The sequence below is a fragment of the Triturus cristatus genome, chromosome 1_2 (assembly GCF_964204655.1).
Source record: "Triturus cristatus chromosome 1_2, aTriCri1.1, whole genome shotgun sequence".
NCBI classification, from domain to species: Eukaryota; Metazoa; Chordata; class Amphibia; order Caudata; family Salamandridae; genus Triturus; species Triturus cristatus.
This window is the reverse complement of record NC_140580.1, coordinates 468,890,002-468,909,810: the sequence shown is the minus strand read 5'-3', so window position 1 is coordinate 468,909,810 and position 19,809 is coordinate 468,890,002. Positions and strand designations below refer to the sequence as shown.

The following is a 19,809-nucleotide window of genomic DNA, read 5'->3' as shown; positions in this document are numbered from 1 at the left end:
GCGGAGATAAAAATATCGCCCTATCAACAACAGGGTGCTAACATGCAAAATCGCATGTTAGCACCCTTTTTCACTACGCTTCCCTGTGCATCTCTAATGAGATGCAAACTGGGCGTTCCAGAGCAAAATAATAGGAGAAATGTCACTAAGCGACATTTCTCCTATTATCAAGCTTCACCCTAACACTGTTAGAGACAAAAAAGCAGCGCTAACCACAGTTAACGCTGCTTTTTTACATCTGCTAATTTTCAGACTTAGCCATGTAATCCAATGGGAGGTGGATTACATGGCTAAGTCCACCATGGGCTATCAACAAGGATATCTCGATCCTTGTAGTTTTATCGCTGCATTACCAGCGACAACCTCCCAAAATTCAGCTATCGCTGGATTTTTTATCGCCTGTTCCTTGTTAATATGCCCCCAAGTCCTTTCCCACTAGCATCTGTGGTTACAATAGACACCTTTTTGGGATCAAAGTTCTTGAGTTTGGGAGCAGCACTGAGAAGTTCCTTAAAACCTACGAACTCCTCCCCACAAGCATTGTCCCAAGTAAACGCAACACCTTTCTTTAGACGACACCTCATGTTACCACTCATGTCAAAAACATTTCTGACGAACTTCCCATTAAACCCCACCATGCCTAAAAATGTCAACAGTTCCTCCCATGAGCTGGATGAACTCATACGAGTAATGGTTTCAACTAACTGGGGAAACAACCCCTCCCAGAAATGGTATGACGCAGGTAATCCACAGTTCTCATACCACACTTGCATTTCTTAGGTTTAATCATGAGATTGGCTTCAGTTAGCATACTTAAAACTTCTCTTGGACACTTTGCGTGGTCTGCCTCTTCTTTTCCAAAGACCAAGATGTCTTTGTGGTACACACAGACACCGCAAACCCCTTTGAGGACTCTTTCCATAACCCTTTGAAAGATGGAGGCCGCTGAGATGAGACCAAAAGGAAGTCTGACAAATCTGAACGTGCCAAAGGGAGTCACAAATGCAGTCAAATCTCTGGAGGACTCTTTCAATTTAATTATGTGATATGCTGATGTAAGGTGGATGCTGCTAAAGACAGTTGCTCCACTCAGCAGCAGGACCAGTTCCGTTATATTAGGTAAAGGGCCCTATCCACAGTAACGCATTTATTGAGATGCCTTAAGTCCACGCATAAGCGCAGATTACCATTGGCCTTTCTAGAAGCAACAACAGTGACAGGCCACTCTCTACCCTCCACTTCCTCTATGATGCCACCCTTCTTGAGTTTCTCAATTTCCTCTAGCATTTCCTCATGTACCGCAATTGGTACACTCCTCACCTTACAGGACAGGGGTTGTGCTTGAACCACCAAACAAATTTCATGCTTATAATCTACTAAACAACCAAACTCATCCTTAAACACATGAGGAAATTCGCCTCTTAATTTCTCAACCAACTCAACATTACCTACTGAGGCCACAGAACATAATCAATCAATCAATCAATCAATCAGATATTTGTAGGGCGCGCAACTCACCCGTGAGGGTCTCAAGGGGCTGGGGGGGAGCAGCTACTGATCAAAAAGCCAGGTCTTGAGGAGTCTCCTGAAGGTCAGCAGGTCCTGGGTCTGTCGCAGGTGGATGGGGAGGGTGTTTCAAGTCTTGGCGGCGAGGTGGGAGAAGGATCTGCCGCCGGTGGATGTATGGCAGATGCATGGGACAGTGGCGAGGGCGAGGTTTGCGGAACGGAGCTGGCGGTTTGGGGGTGTGGAAGGTGAGTCGCTTGTTGAGGTATGCTGGTCCGGCGTTGTGGAGTGCTTTATGAGCGTGGGTGAGGAGATTGAAGGTGATCCTCTTGTTGACGGGAAGCCAGTGTAGATCCTTCAAGTGGGCGGTGATGTGGCTGTGGCGGGGATGTTGAGGATGAGGCATGCTGAGGCGTTTTGTATGCGTTGGAGTCTCTTCTGTAGTTTGGCCGTGGTTCCCGCATAGAGGGCGTTGCCGTAGTCCAGCCTGCTGGTGATGAAGGCCTGGGTGAACATCCTTCTGGTTTCGGTGGGGATCCATCTGTAGATATTGCGAAGTATATGGAGGGTGTTGAAGAAGGAGGAGGAGTCGGCGTTGATTTGTTGGGTCATTGACAAAGAGGAGTCCAGGATGAACCCTAGGTTGCGTGCGTGGTCGGTGGGTGTCGGTGTAGATCCCAGTGAGGCTGGCCACCAGGAGGAGCCGTCCCAGGTGGAAGGGGTGGAGCCGAGGATGAGGACCTCTGTCTTGTCTGAGTTCAGTTTCAGGTGACTGCTCTTCATCCATTCGGCGACGGCCTTCATCCCTGTGTGGAAGTTGGTTTTGGCGGTGGTGGGGTCTTTGTTGAGGGAGAGGATCAGCTGGGTGTCATCGGCATAGGAGACTAGGTTGAGATCATGCGATCGGATGATGTTGGCGAGTGGTGTCATGTAGACGTTGGAGAGGGTCGGGCTGAGGGAGGATCCTTGGGGTACGCCGCAGGTGATCTTGGTAGCTTCGGATCGGAATGGAGGGAGGCGGACTCTTTGGGTTCTGTCGGTGAGGAAGGAGGTGAACCAGTCCAGGGCTTTGTCACGGATCCCCGTGTTAAAGAGGCGTGTGCGCAGGGTGCTGTGGCAGACGGTGTCAAAGGCGGCCGAGAGATCCAGGAGGATAAGGGCCGCGGTTTTGCCGTTGTCCAGCAGGGCCCTGATGTCGTCAGTGGCGGCGATAAAGGTGGTTTCGGTGCTGTGGTTGCTGCGGAATCTGGATTGGGACGAGTCCAGGATGTTGTTTTCTTTGAGGAATTGGGTCAGTTGTCTGTTGACGATCTTCTCGATGACTTTCACCATGCACGGGAGCAAGGAGATGGGCTGGAAGTCCTTGAGGTCCTTTAGGTAGGCTTTGGGTTTCTTGAGCACGGCGCTGATCTCTGCGTGTTTCCAGCTCTCTGGGAAGGTGGTGGTCTCAAATGAGCTTTTGAAGATCTTACGGAGTTGGGGTGCGATGATGGTGCTTGCTTTGTTGAAGATGTGGTGGGCACACAGGTCTGATGGTGACCCGGAGTTGATGGTGTTCATGGTCTTTTTGGTGTCTTCGTCGTTGACATGGTTCCAGGAGATCAGGCAGCCATGTGACTTTGGGGCAGTGAGTCCGGGGTGTCAGCGGCTTTTGGAGAGGTCTGGGTGTTGAAGCTGTTGCGTATGTCTGCGATCTTGCGGTAGAAGTAGGTGGCTAGCGAGTCGCAGCAGTCTTGAGATTGCGGGATGTAATTGGAGCTGGGGTTGGCAAGTTCCTTCACGATGTTGAAGAGCTCTTTGCTATTGTGTGCGTTGTTTTCAATGCGTTCCTTGAAGGAGGTCCTTTTGGCCATACGAATGAGTTGGTGGTGTCTGCGGCTGGCGTTCTTGAGGGCTTCATGGTTGTCCGGAGTTTGCTCGTGGTGCCATTTCCTCTCCAGTCTCCGGTGGTTCTGCTTGGATGTCTGAAGGTCGGTGGTGAACAAGATGGCTCTTCTGTCGGTGCCTCTGTTTGTGGCTTTCTTGATTGGGGCGAGAGTGTTGGAGCAGTCATCAATCTATTGCTTGAGGTTGTGGGCGGCTGTGTCGGTGTGGTCGGTCGGTGGGTCTCGGGCGAGGGTGGTGATTAGCTGGTCTTCAGTGACCTTGTTACAGCTGCTGTGGGGGATTCTTTGCTGGTGGTTGTGTGCGGTGGCTTTCTTGAAGGAGATGTGGATGCAGTCAGTCCAGTGGAGTTCGGTGGTGGGGCTGATGGAGACGTGGCTGCTGGCGGAAAAGATGGGGTCGAGTGTGTGTCCGGCGGAGTGGGTGGGTGTCGTGACAAGCTGTTTGTGGCCGAGGTTGGCGAGGTTGTTTAGTAGTGTGGTGGAGTTGTTCTCGTTGGTGTTCTCCAGGTGTACCCCTCTCTTTCAAAATAATGGGATCGGGCTCACTGGGGTCCAGTAGAACCCCCAATTCACTGTGATATACCCAACTAATGACACTATCACCTTTTTTAGACACATAAATCTTTCCCAAAGTCAACCACTGTTTGTACTCAATCAATCCCTCAAAAAAACATGTAGTTCCACCATAGGCACATGGTCTGATATCAGATTTGCTCAAGGGTATTTTGTCCCGTAGATTATCTGGATAACATTTGTTGGAGATAATAGTTATTCTTTCCCCAGATTTAAATAGGATATTAGTTGATTCACCAAACAAAGAGATAGTATCTACCAGTAAACTCTTCACCTTAGTCTCTCCATTCACTTGTAGAACTATCTGACCACAGACAAAGTCAGAACTTCCATGATCCTGGACACACTCAACATCCACACTTACTTCCTTGACTCTAGGTGTAGCAGTTTTTGCTTCACAGGCAATGAAGAAATGCCCTTTTTTTCTGCATTTCATGCAAATCCCATTAAGATCTGGGCAACCTTTGTCAGTAGCCAAATGTCCCACTTTATCACATCTGTAACACTTACTTGACCCAATTTTCCTTTATTGCTCTCTTCATCAGTCTTCGCCACACTTTATTTACTGTTCTCTTTCACAACGTGTACACTGACATACTTCTCTTTTTCCTTCTTAATGTCCCCGACACATTTCAAGGAATGCTCCACACGTTTTGTGATGAACAACACATCTAAAGTGGGTTCATATTTCATCTAACGCTCACCCCGCACTTTTTAATCACACTTCCAACCATGAACTAATCACAGATGTGCTCCTCCATCATGTCCCCAAACTTGCAAGAAGGTGCAAGCCTGTGCAAGTGTGTAACATATGTTTCAACAGACTCCCCCTCACTCTGGAACCTCCTGGCAAAGTGATATCTTTCCAGAATTGTGCTAACCTTTGGAAGGTAGCATATGTCAAGCTTTTTGATGCACAACTCATATTCATGTAACTCCTCAATATCTGCGTGTGATAGTTTCCGGTAAGTGATCATATATATCTTGACCCTCAGCGCCTAAAGAATGCATGAGGAGAGCAGCACTATGTTCTACACTTATAATTGCAAAAAAAACCCTAGTGTATCTTTCAAAAACTTTTTTCCACTTCTGTCACTTTACAGGGGATGTGCCAGGACTGACCGGGAAAAAAGGTGGCGCTGGAACGTTTTGCATTACTAGCACAGATAGTCATACCTTAACAATTACCCCTTGTGAACCAAACCCTCACAAAAAATAGAAAAAACAAATCCTGAGATATAAAAAAAACTATAAAAAATCCCTGGGACGATGCTTTGAGGATATTTTCCATTTTCATTTACACAAAATATTCCATGCATATCACCAATCCCACATTAACAACAAAGTTAGAATGATATCAGTTTATTTTATTTTTTTAAACGTGTGTGGTACCAAAATAATCCAGTAGGGGCTCAAGTTAAGGCAAGGTTCTCTGACAAGACTGTTTGGCCATACCATGAGCAGTAGAATTCCAGGAAGTAACCAGAAGGCGAAGAAACACAAAAAAAGAAAACGATAAATAAATAATTGCGGTGCCTATCAGCGAATAGGGGGACTGTAGCAACGCAAAGACCAACAGAGGAGGCTACCACGATGCTGGCAGACTGGAGAAGCTGTGCTTATCAGCGCAAATCAATACAGGCGTGTCTCTAGTTGGCTGACGGAAACCATTTAAAACACCATTGCATCTTTCGTCAACTCGGGCAGACTAAGGAAGCTGTGCCTGTCAGCATAACACTAAACAGGCATGTTTTCCTTTGGAGAAGACCATTTTCACCACGCGTACTTGCTTACTTGTGGAAATTCAAAGCCCAGCTCGCCCGGGCAGACAGGGTGTAGCCATGCCCTTCTGCGTAAATCAAGGAGGGCGTGTCAACGAAGCCAGTGGGAGTGGGGCAGGGAGGCAGCAGGCTGAGCGTCTATGCGAAGGTACACCACCTCAAAGGTAAGCTAACAGTGCTGAGAATGTAACTTGTTGAGGAGAATGTTGTGGGGAGTGTCACCTTCCCACTGAACAAGTGCGCACTGTATTCAATTAAACACTAGGGTTTCTTCACACTGAAACAGACAATTCCTCCATGGGTTAAACTTCGAAAATTCATCAGTTCATGGATCACTTGAATGTTGTATCCATAATCATCTTCTGACAAAGTAAATCATTCTTTGTGTTCAACGTTAAACATCCACCCAATGCATTTCGGGTCAATCAAATCTGACCCTTCTTCAGGGGTCTATAACAAATGAAACAGGACCATTAAGTTCACTGCACAGTTCAAAGGTAAACGCCATACATGACAAACACAACATCAAAAACAAAATGTACATCTTCCATAAAAGAAATGAATAAATACAATTCGTGAAGGTTGAAAAAACCTAAACCATAATGAGTTACAAAAAACAACTCAATGTCAAGAGATTTCACCATAAAACTATCTGTGAGGTGTATTAAGAATAAATATATAATGGCGTGTATGGGGACGACCATGTTGATATCAGCCATATATAGAACAGTCACTGGGTTCTGTCACGGGACCTGGGTGTTACTGGCAATCGAGCTTTAACCAACAATCATAGCGTGGATTCAAATTTCAACAAGTTTAAGCAAGCAGCTTAGGTTAGATTCCATTATAAACGTCTACAAGCGTTTCTCAGTAACAACTTACTAGGGACCAATGGGTCTCCGTTGCCGTTGAAACTCTGTTGTCGATGTTCGCTTTCCGCGCTAATGCAGTGACAGTTATAAAACGAAATATGATTGGTCAAATGATGTGCTGTCGTCATGATCACGTGTGTCCCACGTGATCACGTGGGACACACGTTTATGTGTGATACAGCATGATTGGCCCTCTGCCAATACGTCATCACTAGCCTTCTCTCCCGCATCATGTGACCATGACGACAGCACATCATTTGACCAATCATATTTCGTTTTATAACAGTCACTGCATTAGCGCGGAAATCGAACATCGACAACAGAGTTTCAACGGCAACGGAGACCCGTTGGTCCCTAGTAAGTTGTTACTGAGAAACGCTTGTAGACGTTTATAATGGAATCTAACCTAAGCTGCTTGCTTAAACTTGTTGAAATTTGAATCCACGCTATGATTGTTGGTTAAAGCTCGATTGCCAGTAACACCCAGGTCTCGTGACAGAACCCAGTGACTGTTCTATATATGGCTGATATCAACATGGTCGTCCCCATACACGCCATTATATATTTATTTTTAATACACCTCACAGATAGTTTTATGGTGAAATCTCTTGACATTGAGTTGTTTTTTGTAACTCATTATGGTTTAGGTTTTTTCAACCTTCACAAATTGTATTTATTCATTTCTCTTATGGAAGATGTACATTTTGTTTTTGATATTGTGTTTGTCATTTATGGCGTTTACCTTTGAACTGTGCAGTGAACTTAATGGTCCTGTTTCATTTGTTATAGACCCCTGAAGAAGGGTCAGATTTGATTGACCCGAAATGCATTGGGTGGATGTTTAACGTTGAACACAAAGAATGATTTACTTTGTCAGAAGATGATTATGGATACAACATTCAAGTGATCCATGAACTGATGAATTTTCGAAGTTTAACCCATGGAGGAATTGTCTGTTTCAATCAATAAATTGAACTATGTGAAGAAATCCTAGTGTTTCATTGAATACAGTGCGCACTTGTTCAGAGGGAAGGTGACACTCCCCACAACATTCTCCTCAGTTTAAGACACGGTTGGACTCCGTGTGACACAAGGGGCGCCAACACGAGTTTTTGAACCACCAATCACATTCTGAGTGCAAGGGGATAATACAGTTTTGCATAATGTAACTTGTTGAGACACAAAAAGTAGAGTATGGCACACTCTGCGCAATCCAAACCGTCATGTGAGGGTGAGCTCCCTTAAAGCTGAACCCAACAGTGAAACACTCGACCACACTAGCGGTGTTGCTCATAAAATGTACCTGTATAATCAAAAGAGGGACAGAGAAGCGGAGTTTCGTTCAGCTTCCATAGGGTTATGAGGGCAGAGGCAGCACACGCACTTAAAAAGCACAAAAGGGTTGTGCCTCCCCTCCCATCCCGGAAGGAACAACTAACATCTCCTTCATAAGTTATAGGCAAAGTATATACCTATAACACACTTCAGATCTTCAACAAGTGAGCTTACTCACCTAGAGTGACTTGAAAGGCAGTCACCCTCACTTTGGTCATAAAGAAGGCCCACTGACCTGTTTGGGCAAACAAGGGCCGAAACACCGCGACCTATTACAACCTAACACCAGGCGCAGTGGATCATTAACACATCCAGTTGAGCACCACCTACAAAACTTTTAACATTGCCCCTTTCCTGACAAATAAAAGACCAAACAAGAGAGTTGAGGTAATTTTAAACTCATCCATTTTGACACTACTTACCATTTTATCACAACTGTCTTGAAACCGGACGTTCTCCCTCCAAGTGGAGGAACGTAGATCACTTGGAGAACTGAAAACTCAAGTGATAAAGACCCAATGCTGATGCTATTCATCTAACAGACAGAGCGGAGAATCAACATATACCGCACTCTGAGTTAGTGTGAATGAGGGTCTCCAGAACAAAGATCGTAAGACCCTGGAAAAGTAAGACATGTGATTCATTTTCCTCTGATTATGCTCATAAAATGTATCCACACTCTGACAGTAATTCGAATCCGCTGCTGTTCGGGAAGCCGCTTAAGTACTGTGAAACGTGAGGAAGGAAGAGCTGCGCTGAGCTTGACAGTTAGACCGCAGTCCCTGAAAGCAACCGCTCAGAGGTTAGCACGACAAAACCAGAGTCTAACCACATGAAGCACCCATGCAGGAAATGCTCCGGCCACAACTGCTCATCAGAAATTATATGTACAGTGTAGAGATATGGCATAGAAATCTTTTTGATTAGAAAATGTGCCAGATAAGGGATGCAGCTTCCATTGCAGAAAAATGTTGAGTTGCATTATTGTAAAATCAATTTCACCCAGAGCTGTTCCTTGGTGTTGGGATCTTCTAACTGCCAACTATGCCAGTGTGGCAATTCACGTTCTTTCATCCCAGAAGACCTAGAGAACTTCCAGTGTTTATGTTCTTTATTAATAGAAGTTCCCATCCATCCAATGGGCTCTCTTTCTTCTACTGTCACTGTCTTACCCCCAGAGTATTGAGCCACATTCCGTCACCTGGGCAACCTGCAGCTGGTGGCATCATAGTACCCAAGCTCACAGCTGTGCTAAACAGAGCACACAGATCACATGTGTGATTACCACCCTTGCCTCCCTGATGACCATACTCAAAAGGATTGAGAACTTCATAATGACAGTGAAGAATATTTGGAGATGTGATCAGTTATCCGAGTCCAGGAAAGCTTTGCACTGACAGTGAGTAGAGTAGATCATGCAGTTCCAAAGCCTTTGCCTACCACACATCGTCTTGTAAGGCCAGTAGAAGTCAGACATCTCCAAGGTAATAAGAACTGTATTACAGTTTGTTCTCTACTTTCATTCTATATGTGCTTCATGTCTGTCAAACATATTATGAAGACAACTACAGGGGGCTCTTTTTCCAATTCCCGGTTCTTGGACTCTGGAATTTTCTTCCTTAAAAACTGAGAGCTCAGAAAAAGTATTTATTTTCAGCAGAAGGATTAAAGATTTCTGTTTTGCTGAGCAGTCTGTGACATCCCTCTATTCCAATCTCTGTTCAGTTGTCATCAGTAATCTGATTGTTTTATTGTTGTTATTTTTTTCTGCCCTTGCTTTTTTTACACACTCATACCAAAAAGCCATTTGCCAACAGAACGCTTTTTCAAAATAATTATAAAGTAATAAACCCTAGCTCTATTTTTCTCACCAGGTGCATTTCAGGTGTGGATCAATCTCATTTTCTAGATCATATTGTAGATAAAGTGTTCGAATGGAAAATAATCTTCTGATATCTTGATTTTCCAAACTTAGAGTGTGATAATTGAATTACAAGTCTATGTGTTATCCGTTTAAACCTCAACGTTATTCAGTTCAAATCCAAGCATTAACTGCTCACAATGCTAAAAATCCGTATACTGACTGATCTCTCTTCTATTTGTTCCTGAACCGATGAATATTTTTCAACATATATATGATTAAATACTAAGGGGCATATTATCAAACCAGGCGATAAAGTTATCGGCGCTTTAGCAGCAGAAAACTGCCGCTAAACCGGCGATAATGGGCTTGATAACATGCTCTATGGAATTCCAATTGAAGCCCATGTTAGATGTGAAGGACATCTAACATGGGCTTCAATCGGAATTCCATAGAGCATATTATCAAGCCCATTATCGCTGTTTTAGCGGCAGTTTTCTGCCACCAAAGCGGCGATAATTTTATCGCCTGGCTTGATAATATGCCCCCAAATGGTGACAATGTGAGAAAGCCACAGTAGTTTTTAAGACAGTTTGCACAAGATAGAAAATTCATTTATAGACCGAATTCATCTTTATGAAAACTGTTCTTAATTGTGGTGATGTCTTTTACTCCACATCGTCCCCGTATCCATAATCAATAAATAATTTGGGGCTTATTTATGAGGAATTGGCATAGGACAGCACCGCAAGTCTTGCTGCGTTGCCCTACACCAATGTAAAAGGGGAGGAATGCACCGTATTTTTGAAATACGGTACATTCCTGTTCTTTCCCCCTGTGCTGGTGCACAATTTGCTGCCTAGTGCCAATGCATGCGCCCCTGCACCATGGTGCAAGGGTGTCTGCGTTGCATGCAGGATCTTCCTCTTTCGGAGCACACATGGAAAGAGGAGATAACGAGGAGAAATAAAAATATTTCTACCTGTTAGGCCTGCATTGTAGAGGCATAAGGTTTTAGCGCTGCCCCAGGTTTGAATGATTAAGTTAATCTGGGGCACTGTCACAATCCATTGGTGTTTAGTGGAAAAACCCACCGCAGCGCCCATGGAATGCCTTCCTGGCGCAGAGTAAGCAACACAGCAACTTGCGCTGCCTTGCCTTACTCCATATCTATGAAGCCATTCAAAGTGGCTTTGCATTGCCTCATATATAAGGTTGAGAGGCTTTCTGATGCTCCAGCTGCGGCAGCCTCTAATAAATAAGGCCCTTTGTTTCCAAGTTTAACCTAAAGGAGAATCACATTGTAAGGTAAGATGCGCCCTCCAATTGGAGAATGCACCGCCAGAGGCCATTTTATTTTAGAGGTGACAGCAGCTACTTCCTCCCTCAAAAGAGAGAGTCTGCCAAGGACTCTGATTACTTGATCTCCGAGGTCTCGGTGGATAATAGATCCTTTGTTCCCGAGTTCCATGAGACCTGGTGAACCAGGCGCAGAACCTTCACTCCTGATTTTATGGGGAACCACAGAAGCAAAGAAATGTGAGACTATTTATTTAACTTAAAATAGCTCTCTCAGCTTTGTTCATTACTTTCTGTAGCTTTTCATTTTGTAGGCTGACAGGCCAGAGAGTACAGCATTAGCATCATGAAATATAGACAAAATCATTGCTCTGATTAGTGATGCTGTTAAAGCTTTTAACTATTGTAAGCTGGAAATAGCATCTTTTGATTTTGTCTGTATCTTTCTTGCTTGCATTGTCTCTTCTGCTTTTTGTTATCTCCACTGAATGAAAAAGATGTAAAATGAGGTGAGCTGAGTCCTCATGTGGAGATCCTCTTTAATAACAATGTTCACTGCTAATTTGCTTTTTCAAAGGCACCTCTATTATGTCTGTCCTAAATTCTGTTCTTGCCACCGCCCCTCTTCTTTTATTACCACTGGCATGACGTAGATAACACCCATTTTCAACTGATTTTGCACGCCTTCATAATTTTGACTAGTTTCATTTTCTAGCCAATCCCGAACCATTGAGTGTGTTTGGAAAGTATTTATATTTAAGACATTGGGCCTGCTTAGCAAAGGAGTGAAATGCAGTACTCAAATGGAGGTCAATGATATTGAAGAAACATGGTTGAGCCAGTAGACAATGGAGGGAGCTTCAAAAAATCTGAATTGTGCTGCTATCAGTCTGTTGCTGAGTGAAGTGGCAGGGCTAGGAGAGACACTGTACTGGTGGAGGAAGCTGGAGTGAAAAATCAATTATGAGCATCATGCGGGCAATTGAACAGTGGTGAGATGCGAAACCATGCTGACAGCTCAGTGATGGCAAACTGTACTCAGGTTATGTCCAGGGTAGGCCTCATCATCAGCCAGCCCTGATTCACTATTCATGTTAGTTAAGCTGAGAAATCAAGAATCACCCAGACCACTCAATTCAGTGAAGGGAGCTCTTTGATGCGGATATTAACCTCATTGATTAGAAGGAGACTGCATTCCCTGGGAACAGGCTGTCACCAATTGCTGTTAATCTAGGTGGGGAGAAGAGGGTAAATTTCATGTCAAGTCAAGTTTATTATGATATGGAAATCCTACAGAGGTCCACAAAATTACACACTACAGTTTAAACGATAAATACTTTACATTCAATAAATAATTCCTCCTTTGTACAAGGCGACTCCTAAAAATCTATTATCCTACATACTGTGCGGAGTGCAAGGGTCGATGAAACGGTCATATAAAACAGCAAAGTACAAAATACTACATACAAGACACAAAATAGGGCAAAGCATTCCTATGAAGCAAGAGGAAAAATATTAAGACACATATACAATCACATGACCAACCATCAAAATATTACAGCATACAAAATAGAATTAAAATTACCTAATTGGGGACAAGACAAATAAATGGGCCTCATTGGCAGAATGAATGTTAAATTTGATAAATAATGGTCTTAAAAAATGTGCCTAGCCTTTTGTAGCTCCGGACACACAAATAACACATGATTAAAATCTTGAACCTGTAAACAGCACATTTCACAAATTCTCTCCTCTTTCTGTATTTTATCCCAAATGCCACTAACTTCTCTTAGGGGCAACAATTGGAGTCTCAATAAGAGTATCAGCTTTCTAATCTCATGAGGTAGGTTCCAGGTTAAATAGGGCTGAGGTTTGTTCCCCAGTACGCTCCCACAAACCACCTCATTACGCGACTTGGGCTGACTTAAAGCAATATCTTTGGCCAGACTAATGGAGGTTACAGACTTCTTTATAAACAGCTTCAATACAGACTTTGGCAGAGGGTACATACAGCTCTCACACTAGTCTCTCTCTCTCGCTCTCTGTTCATGTGCACTAAGAGTAAAGGGAGTCTGAGCAGCTTATCTGCTCCATTGTAGGCCTTGAAGGACTAGCTTATGTTGCCAGTCCAGATGCTGAAGTCAACAAAGAGATAATTGGACCTCTCCAAGAATGTGGCGGGTCTACTGCCCTATCATCCCTCTCAACAGCAAAACCTTATTCTCCTTGACCTCTATGCTGCCTTTCATACAGTTAACCATTCTTCCTTACTTAACTCACTTAAAGCTCGAATTGGCCTAATGGTCTGGTCCTCAAATGGTTCTCCTCTTATCTCCATGACTGCCTCTCAAACCCTTCAACTGCCTCCCTAGCCATCTCTCAGGGCTCTATTCTCTCCCCCTCTCTCTTTAACCTCTTTATGGAACCCCTTATCCTTATTCTGAAACAAGCAGGATTCAATTACCACCTCTATGCTGATGACACCCAACTTTACTACAAGATTAGATCCCACTCTGATGTTCTCCATCTTAACAATTCCTGGAATAAGATCCAATCCTGGTTCTTCTGAAACCACCTGAAACTTAACCCTAAAAAAACAAAAATCATTCTCTTCTCTCCTAAAAACAACCAGCCCCCATCCAAGGCTAGCTCTCTGACCTTAATGCCCTTAACTGCTCGCTCTCCTTACGAAACTCAGTGAAATCACTTGGTTTCACTATTGACAACAAACTTACTCTTAACGACCACATAAAAAACTCGGCTAAAGGAGCTCTCTTCACTCTCCGACATCTTAAAAAAATCAAACCCTTCATTCCATCTGACGACTTTAAATGGGTTGTCCAATCACTAGTTCCCTCCAAAATTGACTATGGTAACGCTATCCTCCCCAGAACCCCCAAAGTACACCTTGCCCCCCTTTGATCTGTTCTCAACCTAGCTGTCAGGTTAATCACTGACTGTAAACATCTCCCAAGCCCTCAAAGCCCTCAATTGGCTATCCGTTGAAGTTAGATCCTCCTATAAGACTGCATGCATAACACACAAAGCCCTTCACCAACAAACCCTGTTGTACCTTACGAACAAACTCCCGACCGATGAGAAGCACTAATGCTCTACTCCTCGTCCCCCCTGTTAAAAAAGAAAACCACACAATCTCGTTCCATCTCTGGGAATGCCCTGATCATTGGGAATGCTCTCCCTAGGGACTTGTGCTGTAACCCCTCCCACCTCTGCTTTAAAAGGACCTAAAATTTCAGCTTCTCAACAAATATTTGGGTTCTTAACCTCACCTTTGACGCCTCATTCAACCTCCACCAATCCGGTTCCACCTCACCGTCCTCCTGACTCTTTCCCCCTTGCCCCCTGCTTTCCTTCGAATATGCACCTTCTCATCCCCTCTCCCTCCATCTATGACCCCTACCCCAGCCCTTCCTTGAATCTCCCTCTGACGTCACTTCCTTTCGCACCAAACTGTGCTCTCCCATCTATATTTTTATCAATTATTTTTTTCCGCCAGCCAGCAGTTCCCCCCTGCACACAACTATGAGCTGTTTATGGTGGTCTTGTCATCGTACTAAAACAGCTTCTCTTGATAGCCTCTATTCATGTAAATTGCCTATTTTCTAGTTTAATATTGTTTTTATGTAAAATAGTCTTTCTTGATAAATCCTCCTCATGTAAATAGCTTTTTGCCTATTTGTCAATTCCATAATGTTTTTATCCTGCGTCTATGTTTTTATCCTATTGAACAACTGTTTTTAACTGTAACGATCAATGCTCATGTAAAGTGCTCTGATACCTCTGGGTCCAGCCAGCACTATATAAAACCTTTCAAATAAAACAAATAAAATAAATAAATAAAACCTGGATTCCGCCAGTTGCCGTAATCCAGTGCGCTGCTGCACAGGCCACACTACAAAAAAAGAATGCACTCAGCAATGATCATGAGACTTTGTACAATGTTTCCAATGTTCTTTTTTTCATCAAGTAGGGACAAAGGTGAGCCACTTACCCTTCTAACCACCTAAGGTCTCTTTTATACAAAAGCCATATTCCGTGTATCTACCACACTCAGTCTCACGCACCTACTTCTGTGCAAGGGGCCATCTTCCTGTCAGTAATAACTCTCAAGGACGGACCTATATCACAAAAGATAAGGGGCACATGGATGGCATGGGAGACAGGAGACAGGGTGGGCATTTAGAGGAGCAATAGCGGAAAGTGAGGCACTATGATGGCAGTGGAGACACATCAGTGGTAAATGCTGCACTGACTTGAAAGGGGCAACTGATACAGCAAGGGAGCACACTGATGGTGAAGGTCCACAGAGATGAAAAGGAGACATACGTATCACAAAGTGAAAAGAGACATGGATAGCGACAGAGGCCTGGTGATGTCAAGCACTAAGGCACAAGGATGAAAACAGAGACTTGAGAGGCACCGGCATGACCCAGAGGAACAGACATTGTTAGATGAAGTACAACTACAGCAAGAATAGTGATGGCATCAGGACATTTGAGGCATCAGTGCAGCTCCCAGTGGACATGTCCCCACGCTCCATCGAGCACTGCAGGATGAACTGGTCATTGGGCTTCTATGTCACTCAGGGCTTCAACGTGCTTCATCTCTTCAGTTGTTTCAAACACATCTCCGCATGAGCCATAATGGCTCATGCTGCTGGACCTCTCACATCCATATCTTCCTTAGTCACATTTTCATGGCACTGGCCCAGTGCAGGTCTACTCTGTTCTGGATCTCTCCGCCTTCCACTGGCACCATTGCCAGGCTCCATAGCATCATAGTTCCACTATCCAATGAGGGAGCCCAGCTCCAACCACTTCCTTTCCATGACCCTTAGGGAGTTCTGCAAATAAATTAAGAAAATAGATCATTAGAAGCCATTTCTGACATAGAAGGACCTATAATGACCCCTTTGATCTTTCACTTTAACAAATAATTTCAGGAAAATTATTAATCATAGTGAAAACTCTGGTTGTCTTCTAGAGCACACATAATAGGTTACAGAAGGGCCTTAAACCACCCAATTTACATGAAAGTCATTTATGATTCTACACAGGCTCCTACAAACGAAAAAACTTTGATCTCCCGTAAAAGGGTACCACTATTTAACTCAATTCAAATTTTAACCTCACTGTAGATTTTTAGAGATGAGTGGAGGTCTCTCTTTCACGAAACAATACTCCAAACTTTGATAAGACAAACGTTTAAGGATTTTATGATAATTTTAGTTCTAGGTTTGATTAAAGTGGTGCCAGCCAGTGTCTCCATAGAGCTGTGAGGAAAACTAACTGTTGTAAGTGAACAACATAGACTATCTGAGTAATGCTTGTGTTTAGCCAGATTCATGCAGTGGCTTGACTCATGAATAGAGGAGTAAATTATTTGCAATGACTTTCTCTGCTGCAGCAACAATGTGTATAACCAGATGTCTTATTTTCAAACATATGTTTGCTTGTGTTTTCAGTTCAGGAGGTGTCTGCTGCAGATGTTTCACTGCAACATTAAGGAGGCGACTGAATCCAACATCAACCAGACGTCTGAAAGAGTAATGCTGAACAGAGACACACAGGGTGGAGAGATGCACACAATCGCTGCTCACATAACCCACACGAACATCAACAGTAGGAAAAGTGAAGATGAACAAAGTAGCTGCAACTCTTTTGCTCAGTTGCCAGTAGCAGACAACAAAGTATGCCCTATGTAGATTTTTCATTGTTACTATAATTACTATTTTTTTACTACTTCCTGCTCTTGTTTTCCCAGTTTCATGAACTTATTTTCTGATTTCTTATCAAATTCCCAATACCTGTTTTCTCTCCATGCATCATTCACCAGCAATACAAAATTCCCTTTGTATAACACCTTTCTCCATATATCTACATTTATTGTACAGTTTTTGAAAAAATTTACATTTTAGAGATAATGCTAGGGTCATACCTTTGTATATCAGGCCATTGGTAATATCCTCATATTTCTCCATGAGGATGAAATACTGTTGACTGTTAAAGTAGTCACTAATTTTTGTGAGTACCACATTTCAGAGTCGTTTAGTTGTCAGGGTTGGATTTCCGAGTAGGTTTTAGAGGCCCCATCATTGCCACACAAAGCCAGAGGCTGAACTCTGCTCTTTTAAAACAAGAAAAACAAAACAAATGTTTTGATAGACTGTCAGATCACGTACTCTTCTGTTCGCAAATGTGATGGTCTACTGCTCACTTTGCATTCACTTTATCGACGCATAGTGGTTTAGGATGGTAGGTGCTGTAATATCTTGTATGATATGGTTTATTGTGTCCAGCCACACTCTTCCCCATGTACGTTTGAATGGGCCATGGAACATATATGCGCAAGGCAACTAACATGGTTTTTTGGGACTGAGGGGAAGTCATGTCACTTCGCGTTGGCAATGAGGATGGGATCGACTGAGGCTCAATACAAAGCAGATTAATGGAGGAGACCAGCTGTGGATGGTGCAGCTCCAAGCACTTGACAGTTGCTCCCTACCCAGATTCATCCGTTTTTTGTTTTTTTTAGTGTCCTCATTCTGCCATCGCTCTTGTTTGGACTCTTCTTGCCTCTCTATACCAAAATGTGAAGGCCCTCGGGAAGATAGCGAGAGCAGAGATTCCCACAAAGAGAGTGCTGTTTCCACTTCCATCTCCTGTTCACTTGTTGGTGCCCTTGGAGAAATACTGGAGAGGCCAGGACCAACAGTGATTCATCCGTTATTAGCGGGGTAACTGCACTCCCTCACTGCATTGATGCCAAGTGTTCTTCCAAAAATGATTGTTGATATGAGTGTGCAGTGCCCGCGTCTGAAAGTACATGCCCCTACGCTTGTCAGCATCATCAGAAAAACTTTATTCGATTCACAGAATTATCAAAGCATAGTTAAAACACTAAAAACATTGGTAGATAAAACACATACAATGCATTGATCCTCATAATATTTACAATTAGGAGCAGCAAAAGTATGTATCGCTATGCTACAGTTACATAGTTGGAAATCTTCAGTTGTTTTTATCACAAAAGTTTTGTTTTCTTCCATATGAATAATATTTAGCTTTGAGTTCTATAAAGTGTCAAGTGCAGATTTGTTCGACCTTATTAAAAACAATTATAATACATTTTTCATCATAATATTCACAGTATGTGCTGGCACGATTTTATGACATGTACTACATTTACACAGTTAAAAGACTTTGGTTAAACTTGTGGTAGAAATTTTGGTCCCCATATACAATTTTTAACAGTATGTTTCACAAAGTGCCAAGTGCAAATTTGCGTATGCTAATTTTTGGCAATGCTTCGATGATACCAAAGAATTCAATATGATTAGGACTCAATAAAATATACCTTCAAGAATCCACATTTTGAAATACACATCCTAGTACCAAGATAGTAATCCCTGAGGATACCCCTATTTAAAAATAGCATATATCTTTAACATGTTAGCCCTTCCTTCTTTCTTATAAAGTTTGTAATTATTAAAAATCTGCTAACACTGAAGACAATGAGTTTTGAGGAATTAGATTTTAGTATACGCAACATATCATTACATTTTCTGATATTCAAGCTTCTGCCTAGGGGTTTTATCCATTTTCTTCTGGGCTTTATGTCTTTGAAAAGTACGTAAACACACACTAGGAGGTAGAGCAACAAACAGGCGGCCTATATATGTTTGCAAATGTAATAGATATAAGAGAGTACACACACTTTGTAAAAACTGCTCTCACCCACAACAAGTTGTTGCATGCTTCATCATAGGGCTGCTACTAACGCCTCTGTGCAAACCCAACGCTAGAGGCGGAGCAATAGGGAGGGGTAAACAATACAACAGTGATAAAGACAAACGGAAAAGACAGGATCCTAAAGTGCAGATAAGTCGTGAATTTAAAAACTGTCTAAGGGATATCTCTATAATAATTGTATTCCTGGATTCCCTAATGGATAGTGGTGGTATGAGTAAATTATGTGCTCACCGCCCCTCCATTCTGCATAGCGGTCAACATGTTTCTGCCGGTTCAAAGCGTATTCTCCGGCATTCATCAGGACAAGTTGGATCCCTATGCTACTTTTCCAAGACCCCTCTCACTGCCCACTATAGTGAGCTATACTCCACCTGTGAGTCTGGAGTGTTTTTTGTAACTTTACTCTTCCAATAGGCACAGAGTTTTTTAAGTAGAAAGCTAGAAATGGCACTGGAGTAGAGAGCGACCCTCTGTAGTCACACATTCGTCAAGAGTGGTACGCCGCCTTCGAAATCCGTCTCTCCTGGTGCCGCATAGGTGTGTGTGCTCTCTTATATCTATTACATTTGCAAACATATATAGGCCGCCTGTTTGTTGCTCTACCCCCTAGTGTGTGTTTACGTACTTTTTGCGGAGGATGAGGTAGGGCTTTTGTCTTCTCCCCCCTTTTCTTTATTGTGGATATCTTTATGTCTTTGAGACAGAAGAACAAAACATGGGTGATATCCTACATGGCCCCCAGATGGCAAAATGTACACTTAGGATGTTTATCTCCATTGTGATGTTGTGCCCATTTTGATGTAAAAGTTATGATCTGCAACATACCGTACCTGAATTTCAGGTATAACATTTTTGCCAGTTGGGGTTCAATATCGTCCAAAAATGGTTCGAAGTAAGGAGTTGTTTTGAACATCAGGAATTGGT

General features: G+C 43.1%; 1 protein-coding gene across 1 annotated transcript in view; it reads left to right on the top strand.

Annotated features, from left to right (window-relative positions):
* LOC146867502 (opsin-VA-like) overlaps positions 1-16,838 on the top strand; it is a 345,134-nt gene extending 328,296 nt beyond the window's left edge. The window contains exon 5 of the mRNA XM_085606191.1: positions 16,599-16,838. Coding sequence (XP_085462317.1) covers positions 16,599-16,838 — 240 coding nt within the window. The remainder of the gene's footprint in view (positions 1-16,598) is intronic.
* Positions 16,839-19,809: the final 2,971 nt, after the last annotated feature.